Source organism: Pseudoliparis swirei, chromosome 12 (genome assembly GCF_029220125.1).
Source record: "Pseudoliparis swirei isolate HS2019 ecotype Mariana Trench chromosome 12, NWPU_hadal_v1, whole genome shotgun sequence".
NCBI lineage: Eukaryota > Metazoa > Chordata > Actinopteri > Perciformes > Liparidae > Pseudoliparis > Pseudoliparis swirei.
The window spans coordinates 19769186-19784031 of NC_079399.1; the positions used below are offsets into that span (position 1 = coordinate 19769186).

Genomic DNA, 14846 nt, shown 5'->3' on the forward strand with positions numbered 1-14846 from the left:
CCTTGTTCCTGATGTTCCACTGGAGGAGCTGTTGGTCCTCCAGTGGAACATCAGGAACAAGGTGACCGCTGTGTCTCTGGTCACCTTGTTCCTGATGTTCCACTGGAGGAGCAGTTGGTCCTCCAGTGGAACATCAGGAACAAGGTGACCGCTTTGTCTCTGGTCACCTTGTTCCTGATGTTCCACTGGAGGAGCAGTTGGTCCTCCAGTGGAACATCAGGAACAAGGTGACCGCTTTGTCTCTGGTCACCTTGTTCCTGATGTTCCACTGGAGGAGCTGTTGGTCCTCCAGTGGAACATCAGGAACAAGGTGACCGCTGTGTCTCTGGTCACCTTGTTCCTCATGTTCCACTGGAGGAGCTGTTGGTCCTCCAGTGGAACATCAGGAACAAGGTGACCGCTGTGTCTCTGGTCACCTTGTTCCTCTGTTGGTCCTCCAGGAGCCTCTGAGGACACATCTCTGTGGGAAGTTTGGTCTTTAAAAAAAAAGAAGAAGAAAAAACTTTTAATCGCGATTAATGAATTTCAAAATGTTTTAATCGATTGACAGCCCTAATATATTTATTTATTTATTGTGTTATAGATATTTATTTTATTTATATATATCTAAATTTGTTTATTATTATTATTTATAATCCATCACAATGCATTCTGGGTAGATTTGTGTCCGACGTCATGAACACGTGAATGTGCATTGGCTCAAGACCGTGTGACCCAATGCATGATGGGAAACACCTGGCCGCCTCCACATTGGGTTGAACAACAAACACCAACCGTTGTCTCACTTCCTGTTTTATTGTGTGTGACAATAACAAAGAAGTTCATTCCTCCATCGAGACGAGCAGCAGGTGTTCAGAAGAACAAAGGAACACAATGCTCTGCTTACCTGTTTAGGAGGCGGCCCATTGGCCGAGGGCCCCGTCGCCAGAGCGACCGCCGAGCGGCAGAGCTCAGAGCGGACGGGGGGCGCGGCTCCCTCCGTTGCCACGGTAACGGGTCTGGTTTACGACGAGAAGATGATGCAGCACCTGAACATGTGGGAAAGGTGAGCTACCTGAGCCGTGTTGGCAATCTGATCATCACTTCCTGCTCTCGCATCATGTCACTTCCTGCTCTCGCATCATGTCACTTCCTGCTCTATTCATTAATTTTTTGTATTTATATTTCTTATATAAATTCATTTATTTTTTATTATTTATATATATTTAAATATTTCTGTATAGATATTTATTTCATTTATATATATTTAAACATTTATATATTTTAATTATATATATATATTTGTTTGTAATATGTTAAGTTATATATATTTATTTATTTGTTTACATATATATATTTCTGTTTGTTTGTTTGTAAAACATGAATAATCAGCAGTAGTCATGGCGCTATGAGGTTGTCATGGTAACATGTGTCTGCAGCCATCATCCCGAGCAGCCTCAGAGAATCTTTAAAATCTTCGCCAAACATCAGCAGCTGGGATTGGTCGACCGTTGCCAGCGGATACCGGCTCGCCTAGCAACAGAGGAGGAGCTGTCCAGGTGTCACAGGTACACCAGATGTCACGACGCTCATCGTAGGTATCGTGTCTGACCTCAGAGGAGCTTCACTGGAGTGTGTCTGTGTGTGTGTGTGTGTGTGTGTGTGTGTGTGTCTGTGTCTGTGTGTGTGTGTGTGTGTGTGTGTGTGTGTGTGTGTGTGTGTAGCCAGCAGCTCATCCTGCTCATGGAGTCCTCGGTGCTCATGAAGAACAGAGATCTACACAAACTGGGTCACGAGTTCAACTCCGTGTTCTTCAGCCAGCAGAGCAACACGGCGGCTCGGCTGGCAGCCGGGGGGGTGCTGACTGCTGTGGAGAGGGTGCTGAGCGGACAGGTGACACACACACACACAGAGACACACACACAGAGACACACACACAGAGAGACACACACAGAGACACACACAGAGACACACACACAGAGACACACACAGAGACACACAGAGACACACACAGAGACACACAGAGACACACACAGAGACACACACAGAGACACACACACAGAGACACACACAGAGACACACACAGAGACACAGAGACACACACAGAGACACACAGAGACACACACAGAGACACACACACAGAGACACACAGAGACACACACAGAGACACACACAGAGACACACACAGAGACACACACAGAGACACACACAGAGACACACACAGAGACACACACACAGAGACACACACACAGAGACACACAGAGACACACACAGAGACACACACACAGAGACACACACAGAGACACACAGAGACACACACAGAGACACACACACACAGAGACACACACAGAGACACACACACAGAGACACACACAGAGACACACACAGAGACACACAGAGAGACACACAGAGACACACACAGAGACACACAGAGAGACACACACAGAGAGACACACAGAGACACACACAGAGACACACACAGAGACACACACAGAGACACACAGAGAGACACACAGAGACACACACAGAGACACACAGAGACACACACAGAGACACACACACACAGAGAGACACACAGAGAGACACACAGAGAGACACACACAGAGACACACACAGAGACACACACAGAGACACACACAGAGACACACACACAGAGAGACACACAGAGAGACACACAGAGAGACACACACAGAGACACACACAGAGACACACACAGAGAGACACACACAGAGACACACACAGAGACACACACAGAGACACACACACAGAGACACACACAGAGACACACACAGAGACACACACACAGAGACACACACAGAGACACACACAGAGACACACACACAGAGACACACACAGAGACACACACAGAGACACACACAGAGACACACACAGAGACACACACACAGAGACACACACAGAGACACACACAGAGACACACACACAGAGACACACACACAGAGACACACACAGAGACACACAGAGACACACACAGAGACACACACAGAGACACACACACAGAGACACACACAGAGACACACACAGAGACACACACACACAGAGACACACACAGAGAGACACACACAGAGACACACACACAGAGACACACAGAGACACACACAGAGACACACACACAGAGACACACACACAGAGACACACACATACACACAGAGACACACAGGTAACACACACACAGGTAACACACAGGTAACACACACACAGGTAACACACAGGTAACACACAGGTAACACACACAGGTAACACACAGGTAACACACAGGTAACACACAGGTAACACACAGGTAACACACAGGTAACACACACAGGTAACACACAGGTAACACACAGGTAACACACAGGTAACACACACAGGTAACACACAGGTAACACACACAGGTAACACACAGGTAACACTCAGGTAACACACAGGTAACACACAGGTAACACACAGGTAACACACACACACAGGTAACACACACACAGGTAACACACACACAGGTAACACACACAGGTAACACTCAGGTAACACACAGGTAACACACAGGTAACACACACACAGGTAACACACAGGTAACACACAGGTAACACACAGGTAACACACAGGTAACACACACAGGTAACACACAGGTAACACACAGGTAACACACAGGTAACACACAGGTAACACACAGGTAACACACAGGTAACACACAGGTAACACACAGGTAACACTCAGGTAACACACAGGTAACACTCAGGTAACACACACACAGGTAACACACAGGTAACACTCAGGTAACACACAGGTAACACACAGGTAACACACAGGTAACACACAGGTAACACACAGGTAACACACAGGTAACACACAGGTAACACAGGTAACACACAGGTAACACACAGGTAACACTCAGGTAACACACAGGTAACACACAGGTAACACACAGGTAACACACAGGTAACACACAGGTAACACACAGGTAACACACAGGTAACACACAGGTAACACACAGGTAACACACACAGGTAACACACAGGTAACACAGGTAACACTCAGGTAACACACAGGTAACACACAGGTAACACTCAGGTAACACACAGGTAACACTCAGGTAACACACAGGTAACACTCAGGTAACACTCAGGTAACACACAGGTAACACTCAGGTAACACACAGGTAACACACAGGTAACACACAGGTAACACACAGGTAACACACAGGTAACACACAGGTAACACACAGGTAACATACAGGTAACATACAGGTAACATACAGGTAACATACATGTAGCATACAGGTAACACAGGTAACACTCAGGTAACACACAGGTAACACACAGGTAACACACAGGTAACACACAGGTAACACACAGGTAACACACAGGTAACACACAGGTAACATACAGGTAACATACATGTAACATACAGGTAACACAGGTAACATACAGGTAACATACATACATGTAACATACAGGTAACATACATGTAACATACAGGTAACACAGGTAACATACAGGTAACATACATGTAACATACAGGTAACACACAGGTAACACACACAGGTAACACACAGGTAACACACAGGTAACACACAGGTAACACACAGGTAACACACAGGTAACACACAGGTAACACACAGGTAACACACAGGTAACACTCAGGTAACACACAGGTAACACACAGGTAACACAGGTAACATACAGGTAACACACAGGTAACACTCAGGTAACACACAGGTAACACACAGGTAACACACAGGTAACACACAGGTAACACACAGGTAACACTCAGGTAACACTCAGGTAACACACAGGTAACACACAGGTAACACTCAGGTAACACACAGGTAACACTCAGGTAACACACAGGTAACACACAGGTAACACACAGGTAACACACACACAGGTAACACACAGGTAACACACAGGTAACACACAGGTAACACACAGGTAACACACAGGTAACACACAGGTAACACACAGGTAACACACAGGTAACACACAGGTAACACACAGGTAACACTCAGGTAACACTCAGGTAACACACAGGTAACACTCAGGTAACACTCAGGTAACACTCAGGTAACACACACACAGGTAACACACAGGTAACACACAGGTAACACTCAGGTAACACTCAGGTAACACTCAGGTAACACACACACAGGTAACACACACACAGGTAACACACAGGTAACACTCAGGTAACACACACACACACTCAGTCCTCCAGGGCAGCAACACCTGTACCTGTCTCCCAGGTGAGTCGGGGCGTGGCCATCGTTCGCCCTCCCGGTCACCACGCGGAGAGAGATTCCCCGTGTGGGTTCTGTTTCTTCAACACGGCAGCTCTTGCCGCACGCCATGCCCAGAACCTTTCCCATGATGCACCGCTGCGAGTCCTCATCGTGGACTGGGACGTGCACCACGGCAACGGCACGCAGCACCTGTTCGAAGACGACGACAGGTGAGCGTCCGGAGGAGGAGGAGGAGGAGGAGGAGCATCGGGTTGACCGAGCATCTTCTCTCCAGCGTCCTGTTCATTTCCCTCCATCGCTATGACAACGGGACGTTCTTCCCGTCCTCGGAGGACGCCGCCCCCGACAGGGTGGGCGTGTCCAAGGGGGCGGGGTTTAACGTCAACGTGGCGTGGAGCGGTGGGAGGATGGGGGACTCGGACTACCTGGCGGCCTTTCACAGCGTTGTCATGCCGATCGCCACCGAGGTAACGCCACACACACACACACAATCACACACACAATCACACGCACACAATCACGCACACACACACACACAATCACACACACACAATCACATGCACACAATCACGCACACACACACACAATCACACACACAATCACACACACACAATCACACACACACAATCACACACACAATCACACACACAATCACACACACACAATCACACACACACACAATCACACACACAATCACACGCACACACAATTACACGCACAATCACACGCACACAATCACACACACACACAATCACGCACACACAATCACACACAATGGGTTGGGGGTCTGGTCTGGGGGTCTGGGGTCTGGTCGGGGTCTGGTATGGGGGTCTGGGGTCTGGTATGGGGTCTGGTCTGGGGGTCTGGTATGGGGTCTGGTCTGGGGTCTGGTATGGGGTCTGGTCTGGGGGTCTGGTATGGGGTCTGGTCTGGGGTCTGGGGTCTGGTCTGGGGGTCTGGTCTGGGGTCTGGTCTGGGGGTCTGGTCTGGTCTGGGGGTCTGGGGTCTGGTATGGGGTCTGGGGTCTGGTCTGGGGGTCTGGTCTGGGGTCTGGGGGTCTGGTCTGGGGGTCTGGTCTGGTCTGGGGGTCTGGTCTGGGCGTCTGGTCTGGGGTCTGGGGTCTGGTCTGGGGTCTGGGGTCTGGGGGGTCTGGGGTCTGGGGTCTGGTCTGGGGTCTGGGGGTCTGGTCTGGTCTGGGGGTCTGGTCTGGGGTCTGGGGTCTGGTCTGGTCTGGGGGTCTGGTCTGGGGTCTGGGGTCTGGTCTGGTCTGGGGGTCTGGTCTGGGGTCTGGGGTCTGGTCTGGGGTCTGGTCTGGTCTGGGGTCTGGGGGTCTGGGGTCCTCCTGATGGTTCTGGTCCCTCCAGTTCAACCCGGGTCTGGTTCTGGTGTCGGCCGGTTTCGATGCTGCGCGAGGAGACCCGCTGGGGGGGTACCATGTGACCCCGGAGGGATACGCCCACCTCACTCACATGCTGCTGTCACTGGCCGGGGGGCGTGTCCTCCTCATCCTGGAGGTACACACACACACACAGAGGAGATGAGAAGTAAAGCGTTGTAACTGAAGTAAAGTGAAGTAAAGTGTTGTAACTGAAGTAAAGTGAAGTAAAGCGTTGAAACTGAAGTAAAGTGAAGTAAAGTGTTGTAACTGAAGTAAAGTGAAGTAAAGCGTTGTAACTGAAGTAAAGTGAAGTAAAGCGTTGAAACTGAAGTAAAGTGAAGTAAAGCGTTGTAACTGAAGTAAAGTGAAGTAAAGTGTTGTAACTAAAGTGAAGTAAAGTGTTGTAACTGAAGTAAAGTGAAGTAAAGCATTGAAACTGAAGTAAAGTGAAGTAAAGCGTTGTAACTGAAGTGATCTCTCCGTCTCTCAGGGAGGTTATAATTTGACGTCCATCTCTGACTCCATGGCGATGTGCACCAGCGTGTTATTAGGAGATCCTCCTCCACCCTTGGTGATGCCCCTCCCCCCTCCTCATCACAGCGCCGTGGCAACGATCAATGAGGTCATCCGACACCACGCCCCCTACTGGATGTCTCTGAGGATACGCAGTCAGTATATATATATTTATATATATATATATATACATATATATATATTTCAATCCATCCCGTTTACTCGCGTTTAAATAACGCTCCGACGTTCCTCTCAGTCCCAGCGTCGGTGCGGTCGGCCCCGTCGGCCCCGAGGCATCGTGGGAAACGTAGTTCTCAAGGAAAAGGCAAGAAGTCGGAGACGAGCGCACACGAACCTCCGCCGCCGCCTGCGGGGCCGGACGCCGCCCAGGTGAAGCTGAGCTCCGCCTCTGATGGAGAGAAGAAGACAAACCGCTGCTGACCGCTGTCGTGTTCTCTGGTCCAATCAGGCGGAGCGCGGCCTCCAGCAGCTCACTCAGGGGTTGGCCGGTCTGGACATCGGTCAAACCTCAGCCAATCACACGGCCGCTATGTCCAACGTGGTGGGCGGGGCCAGGCCGAAGGTCCGTTTGAGTCAAGAAGAGGTCACAGGTGAAGGTGAAGCGACACCTGAGCAGAGCCAATCAGCAGAGAGCACGCTGCTGCAGCCTCAGGTGAGCAGGAAGTATTCACAATCACACCTGTCTGTCTCTCTGTGTTCATCTGACTCACCTGTCTGTCTCTCTGTGTTCATCTGACTCACCTGTCTGTCTCTCTGTGTTCATCGGACTCACCTGTCTGTCTCTCTGTGTTCATCTGACTCACCTGTCTGTCTCTCTGTGTTCATCGGACTCACCTGTCTGTCTCTCTGTGTTCATCGGACTCACCTGTCTGTCTCTCTGTGTTCATCTGACTCACCTGTCTGTCTCTCTGTGTTCATCGGACTCACCTGTCTGTCTCTCTGTGTTCATCTGACTCACCTGTCTGTCTCTCTGTGTTCATCGGACTCACCTGTCTGTCTCTCTGTGTTCATCGGACTCACCTGTCTGTCTCTCTGTGTTCATCTGACTCACCTGTCTGTCTCTCTGTGTTCATCGGACTCACCTGTCTGTCTCTCTGTGTTCATCTGACTCACCTGTCTGTCTCTCTGTGTTCATCGGACTCACCTGTCTGTCTCTCTGTGTTCATCGGACTCACCTGTCTGTCTCTCTGTGTTCATCTGACTCACCTGTCTGTCTCTCTGTGTTCATCGGACTCACCTGTCTGTCTCTCTGTGTTCATCTGACTCACCTGTCTGTCTCTCTGTGTTCATCGGACTCACCTGTCTGTCTCTCTGTGTTCATCGGACTCACCTGTCTGTCTCTCTGTGTTCATCTGACTCACCTGTCTGTCTCTCTGTGTTCATCTGACTCACCTGTCTGTCTCTCTGTGTTCATCTGACTCACCTGTCTGTCTCTCTGTGTTCATATCGGACTCACCTGTCTGTCTCTCTGTGTTCATCGGACTCACCTGTCTGTCTCTCTGTGTTCATCGGACTCACCTGTCTGTCTCTCTGTGTTCATCGGACTCACCTGTCTGTCTCTCTGTGTTCATCGGACTCACCTGTCTGTCTCTCTGTGTTCATCGGACTCACCTGTCTGTCTCTCTGTGTTCATCGGACTCACCTGTCTGTCTCTCTGTGTTCATCGGACTCACCTGTCTGTCTCTCTGTGTTCATCGGACTCACCTGTCTGTCTCTCTGTGTTCATCGGACTCACCTGTCTGTCTCTGTCTTCAGACCCCTCTGTTCGTGGTGGAGCCTCTGTCCTGGTGTCCTCACCTGGATGCCGTTAAGCCCCTCCCCCCCTCAGGCATAGACGTCTTCCAGTCGTGTCAGGACTGCGGCTCCAGCGCTGAGAACTGGACCTGTCTCACATGCTACCAGGTGACCTGTCTCACGTCCCCATCACAACCCGTCTCACCTGTGGATGATGTAATGCGTCTCACCTGCCGTCCATCCCGTTTCAGGTGTTGTGTGGCCGTTATGTAAATGAGCACATGGTGACTCACGGCGTTGTGTCTGAACACCCGATGGTGCTGAGCGCCTGTGACCTGTCTGTGTGGTGCTACCTGTGTGAGTCCTACGTCCACCACCAGGTGAGTCCTCCCTCTGTGCTAGTCTGTCTGACCTGAGTCCTCCCTCTGTTCTAGTCTCAGTCTGACCTGAGTCCTCCCTCTGTTCTAGTCTCAGTCTGACCTGAGTCCTCCCTCTGTTCTAGTCTGTCTGACCTGAGTCCTCCCTCTGTTCTAGTCTCAGTCTGACCTGAGTCCTCCCTCTGTTCTAGTCTCAGTCTGACCTGAGTCCTCCCTCTGTTCTAGTCTGTCTGACCTGAGTCCTCCCTCTGTTCTAGTCTCAGTCTGACCTGAGTCCTCCTCTGTTCTAGTCTCAGTCTGACCTGAGTCCTCCTCTGTTCTAGTCTCAGTCTCACCTGAGTCCTCCTCTGTTCTAGTCTCAGTCTGACCTGAGTCCTCCTCTGTTCTAGTCTCAGTCTGACCTGAGTCCTCCTCTGTTCTAGTCTCAGTCTGACCTGAGTCCTCCTCTGTTCTAGTCTCAGTCTGACCTGAGTCCTCCTCTGTTCTAGTCTGTCTGACCTGAGTCCTCCTCTGTTCTAGTCTCAGTCTGACCTGAGTCCTCCCTCTGTTCTAGTCTCAGTCTGACCTGAGTCCTCCCTCTGTTCTAGTCTCAGTCTGACCTGAGTCCTCCTCTGTTCTAGTCTCAGTCTGACCTGAGTCCTCCTCTGTTCTAGTCTGTCTGACCTGAGTCCTCCTCTGTTCTAGTCTCAGTCTGACCTGAGTCCTCCTCTGTTCTAGTCTGTCTGACCTGAGTCCTCCCTCTGTTCTAGTCTCTGTCTGACCTGAGTCTTCCCTCTGTTCTAGTCTCAGTCTTACCTGAGTCCTCCCTCTGTTCTAGTCTCTGTCTGACCTGAGTCCTCCCTCTGTTCTAGTCTCAGTCTGACCTGAGTCCTCCTCTGTTCTAGTCTCAGTCTGACCTGAGTCCTCCTCTGTTCTAGTCTCAGTCTGACCTGAGTCCTCCTCTGTTCTAGTCTCAGTCTGACCTGAGTCCTCCCTCTGTTCTAGTCTCAGTCTGACCTGAGTCCTCCCTCTGTTCTAGTCTCAGTCTGACCTGAGTCCTCCCTCTGTTCTAGTCTGTCTGACCTGAGTCCTCCCTCTGTTCTAGTCTCAGTCTGACCTGAGTCCTCCCTCTGTTCTAGTCTCAGTCTGACCTGAGTCCTCCCTCTGTTCTAGTCTCAGTCTGACCTGAGTCCTCCCTCTGTTCTAGTCTCAGTCTGACCTGAGTCCTCCCTCTGTTCTAGTCTCTGTCTGACCTGAGTCCTCCCTCTGTTCTAGTCTCAGTCTGACCTGAGTCCTCCCTCTGTTCTAGTCTCAGTCTGACCTGAGTCCTCCCTCTGTTCTAGTCTCAGTCTGACCTGAGTCCTCCCTCTGTTCTAGTCTCAGTCTGACCTGAGTCCTCCCTCTGTTCTAGTCTCAGTCTGACCTGAGTCCTCCCTCTGTTCTAGTCTGTCTGACCTGAGTCCTCCCTCTGTTCTAGTCTCAGTCTGACCTGAGTCCTCCCTCTGTTCTAGTCTCAGTCTGACCTGAGTCCTCCCTCTGTTCTAGTCTCAGTCTGACCTGAGTCCTCCCTCTGTTCTAGTCTCAGTCTGACCTGAGTCCTCCCTCTGTTCTAGTCTCAGTCTCACCTGAGTCCTCCCTCTGTTCTAGTCTCAGTCTGACCTGAGTCCTCCCTCTGTTCTAGTCTCAGTCTGACCTGAGTCCTCCCTCTGTTCTAGTCTCAGTCTGACCTGAGTCCTCCTCTGTTCTAGTCTGTCTGACCTGAGTCCTCCCTCTGTTCTAGTCTCTGTCTGACCTGAGTCCTCCCTCTGTTCTAGTCTCAGTCTGACCTGAGTCCTCCCTCTGTTCTAGTCTGTCTGACCTGAGTCCTCCCTCTGTTCTAGTCTCAGTCTCACCTGAGTCCTCCCTCTGTTCTAGTCTCAGTCTGACCTGAGTCCTCCCTCTGTTCTAGTCTCAGTCTGACCTGAGTCCTCCCTCTGTTCTAGTCTCAGTCTGACCTGAGTCCTCCCTCTGTTCTAGTCTGTCCGACCTGAGTCCTCCCTCTGTTCTAGTCTCTGTCTGACCTGAGTCCTCCCTCTGTGCTAGTCTCAGTCTTACCTGAGTCCTCCCTCTGTTCTAGTCTCAGTCTCACCTGAGTCCTCCCTCTGTTCTAGTCTCAGTCTTACCTGAGTCCTCCCTCTGTTCTAGTCTCAATCTGTCCTTCTGTACACATTACATCTATTGCATCTGTCCATCCTAGGAGAGGGATCCTCCTCTGTTGCTCTCCTCCAGGTTTCTTCCTTTTTTCCCCTGAAGGGTTATTTGGGAGTTTTCCTGGTCCGATGTGAGTTTGGGGCAGGGATGTCTATGTGTACAGATTGTAAAGCACTCCGAGACAAATTTGTAATTTGTGAAATTGGGCTATACAAATAAACTGAATTGAATTGAATTGAGTCCTCCCTCTGTTCTAGTCTCAGTCTGACCTGAGTCCTCCCTCTGTTCTAGTCTCAGTCTCACCTGAGTCCTCCCTCTGTTCTAGTCTGTCTGACCTGAGTCCTCCCTCTGTTCTAGTCTCAGTCTGACCTGAGTCCTCCCTCTGTTCTAGTCTCAGTCTGACCTGAGTCCTCCCTCTGTTCTAGTCTCAGTCTGACCTGAGTCCTCCCTCTGTTCTGGTCTCAGTCTGACCTGAGTCCTCCTCTGTTCTAGTCTCAGTCTGACCTGAGTCCTCCCTCTGTTCTAGTCTCTGTCTGACCTGAGTCCTCCCTCTGTTCTAGTCTCAGTCTGACCTGAGTCCTCCTCTGTTCTAGTCTCAGTCTGACCTGAGTCCTCCTCTGTTCTAGTCTCAGTCTGACCTGAGTCCTCCCTCTGTTCTAGTCTGTCTGACCTGAGTCCTCCCTCTGTTCTAGTCTCAGTCTGACCTGAGTCCTCCTCTGTTCTAGTCTCAGTCTGACCTGAGTCCTCCTCTGTTCTAGTCTCAGTCTCACCTGAGTCCTCCTCTGTTCTAGTCTCAGTCTGACCTGAGTCCTCCTCTGTTCTAGTCTCAGTCTGACCTGAGTCCTCCCTCTGTTCTAGTCTCAGTCTGACCTGAGTCCTCCCTCTGTTCTAGTCTCAGTCTGACCTGAGTCCTCCCTCTGTTCTAGTCTGTCTGACCTGAGTCCTCCCTCTGTTCTAGTCTGTCTGACCTGAGTCCTCCCTCTGTTCTAGTCTCAGTCTGACCTGAGTCCTCCCTCTGTTCTAGTCTCAGTCTGACCTGAGTCCTCCCTCTGTTCTAGTCTCAGTCTGACCTGAGTCCTCCCTCTGTTCTAGTCTCAGTCTGACCTGAGTCCTCCTCTGTTCTAGTCTCAGTCTCACCTGAGTCCTCCTCTGTTCTAGTCTCAGTCTGACCTGAGTCCTCCTCTGTTCTAGTCTGTCTGACCTGAGTCCTCCTCTGTTCTAGTCTCAGTCTGACCTGAGTCCTCCCTCTGTTCTAGTCTCAGTCTGACCTGAGTCCTCCTCTGTTCTAGTCTCAGTCTGACCTGAGTCCTCCTCTGTTCTAGTCTCAGTCTGACCTGAGTCCTCCCTCTGTTCTAGTCTCAGTCTGACCTGAGTCCTCCCTCTGTTCTAGTCTCTGTCTGACCTGAGTCCTCCCTCTGTTCTAGTCTCAGTCTGACCTGAGTCCTCCCTCTGTTCTAGTCTCAGTCTGACCTGAGTCCTCCTCTGTTCTAGTCTCAGTCTGACCTGAGTCCTCCCTCTGTTCTAGTCTGTCTGACCTGAGTCCTCCCTCTGTTCTAGTCTGTCTGACCTGAGTCCTCCCTCTGTTCTAGTCTCAGTCTGACCTGAGTCCTCCCTCTGTTCTAGTCTCAGTCTGACCTGAGTCCTCCCTCTGTTCTAGTCTCAGTCTGACCTGAGTCCTCCCTCTGTTCTAGTCTCAGTCTTACCTGAGTCCTCCCTCTGTTCTAGTCTCAGTCTTACCTGAGTCCTCCCTCTGTTCTAGTCTCAGTCTTACCTGAGTCCTCCCTCTGTTCTAGTCTCAGTCTTACCTGTGAGTCCTTCGTCTAAACTCTGTTTTCCTTTGTTGTTCAGATTCTGTTTGAAGCGAAAAATGCAGCTCACTGCTGCAAGTTTGGAAAAGAGATCCCTCCATGGAGCTGAGAGGAGGAGGAGGAGGAGGAGGAGGAGGAGGAGGAGGAGGAAGGAGGAGGTGGTCTCCATGAACTCTTCCTCAGATTTCTTCAATAATCACAACATGAGGGAAAATAATCAGCATCAAAGAATTAAAATAACTTATTATTTTACTTTGAAGTAATTTATCAGAATCGTTTATAAGTACGTTGAACAAACAATAAACAAGGGGTCCTGGTCTAAGGGGTCCTGGTCTGAGGGGTCCTGGTCTGAGAGGTCCTGGTCTGAGGGGTCCTGGTCTAAGGGGTCCTGGTCTGAGAGGTCCTGGTCTAAGGGGTCCTGGTCTGAGGGGTCCTGGTCTGAGGGGTCCTGGTCTGAGGGGTCCTGGTCTGAGGGGTCCTGGTCTAAGGGGTCCTGGTCTGAGGGGTCCTGGTCTAAGGGGTCCTGGTCTGAGGGGTCCTGGTCTGAGGGGTCCTGGTCTGAGGGGTCCTGGTCTGAGGGGTCCTGGTCTAAGGGGTCCTGGTCTGAGGGGTCCTGGTCTGAGGGGTCCTGGTCTTTGTTGATGAACCTGACTGCAACTTCTAAAGTTCAGGGAGTTCATTTGTTTGACATCGTGCTTCATGAAGAGATGGAGAGAAGAAGAGAAGAAGAGAAGAAGAGATGGAGAGAAGAAGAGATGGAGAGATGAAGAGAAGAAGAGATGGAGAGAAGAAGAGATGGAGAGAAGAAGAGATGGAGAGATGGAGAGAAGAAGAGATGGAGAGAAGAAGAGATGGAGAGATGGAGAGATGAAGAGAAGAAGAGATGGAGAGAAGAAGAGATGAAGAGATGGAGAGATGGAGAGAAGAAGAGATGGAGAGAAGAAGAGATGAAGAGATGGAGAGATGGAGAGATGGATGAAGACTTAAATGAAGAGATCTCAGATTTACTTCCTCACTTTGGGTGCGTTTGATTTTTACACCTGTGGAATTTTATGTGATTGAATGTTAAAGTTTGTTTTTATATTCTATGAGCGTTTTAATTTGAAAGTTTTTCAATGTAAAAGGTGATTAAGTCGGCAGGTGTCTGAGGTGCGCTTGATTCACTGTCTGAGGTGCGCTTGATTCACTGTCTGAGGTGCGCTTGATTCACGAGATCAGAGCTGTGTGTTTATATTGTTTTATAACTATTACTGTGTGTGTGTGTAGAACGTTCACGTCTTCGCCTGAACAATAAATAATCGTTTGAACATTTGGATATTGATGAGTTATTGATGGTGACCATGAAGATGATGATGATGATGAAGACGGTCGCAGGTTGAAAGCTCCAGAAGCCGTAAGTGAACTTGGGTAAAAGGGCATTCTGGGTAATGGAGTAAAAAATCTACTGCGAGACATTGTAGGAGAAATACTGGAACGGGGGAGAGAGGGGAGGACGCAATGAGGGCGGGGCTACCACAGGAGGACCCGATGAGGGCGGGGCTACCACAGGAGGGCCCAATGAGGGCGGGGCTACCACAGGAGGACCCAATGAAAATAAGAGACAAAACACAAAAACTCCGAATCGTTACAAGTGG

General features: G+C 50.2%; 1 protein-coding gene across 1 annotated transcript in view; it reads left to right on the forward strand.

The window, feature by feature from the left end:
- Positions 1-14525, forward strand: part of hdac6 (histone deacetylase 6) — a 26363-nt gene extending 11838 nt beyond the window's left edge. Inside the window, exons 6-17 of the mRNA XM_056428939.1 lie at positions 895-1045; positions 1419-1547; positions 1704-1872; positions 5216-5421; positions 5487-5679; positions 6577-6726; positions 7081-7258; positions 7360-7493; positions 7573-7776; positions 8880-9026; positions 9110-9238; positions 13253-14525. Coding sequence (XP_056284914.1) covers positions 895-1045; positions 1419-1547; positions 1704-1872; positions 5216-5421; positions 5487-5679; positions 6577-6726; positions 7081-7258; positions 7360-7493; positions 7573-7776; positions 8880-9026; positions 9110-9238; positions 13253-13321 — 1859 coding nt within the window. The 3' untranslated portion in view covers positions 13322-14525. The remainder of the gene's footprint in view (positions 1-894; positions 1046-1418; positions 1548-1703; positions 1873-5215; positions 5422-5486; positions 5680-6576; positions 6727-7080; positions 7259-7359; positions 7494-7572; positions 7777-8879; positions 9027-9109; positions 9239-13252) is intronic.
- Positions 14526-14846: the final 321 nt, after the last annotated feature.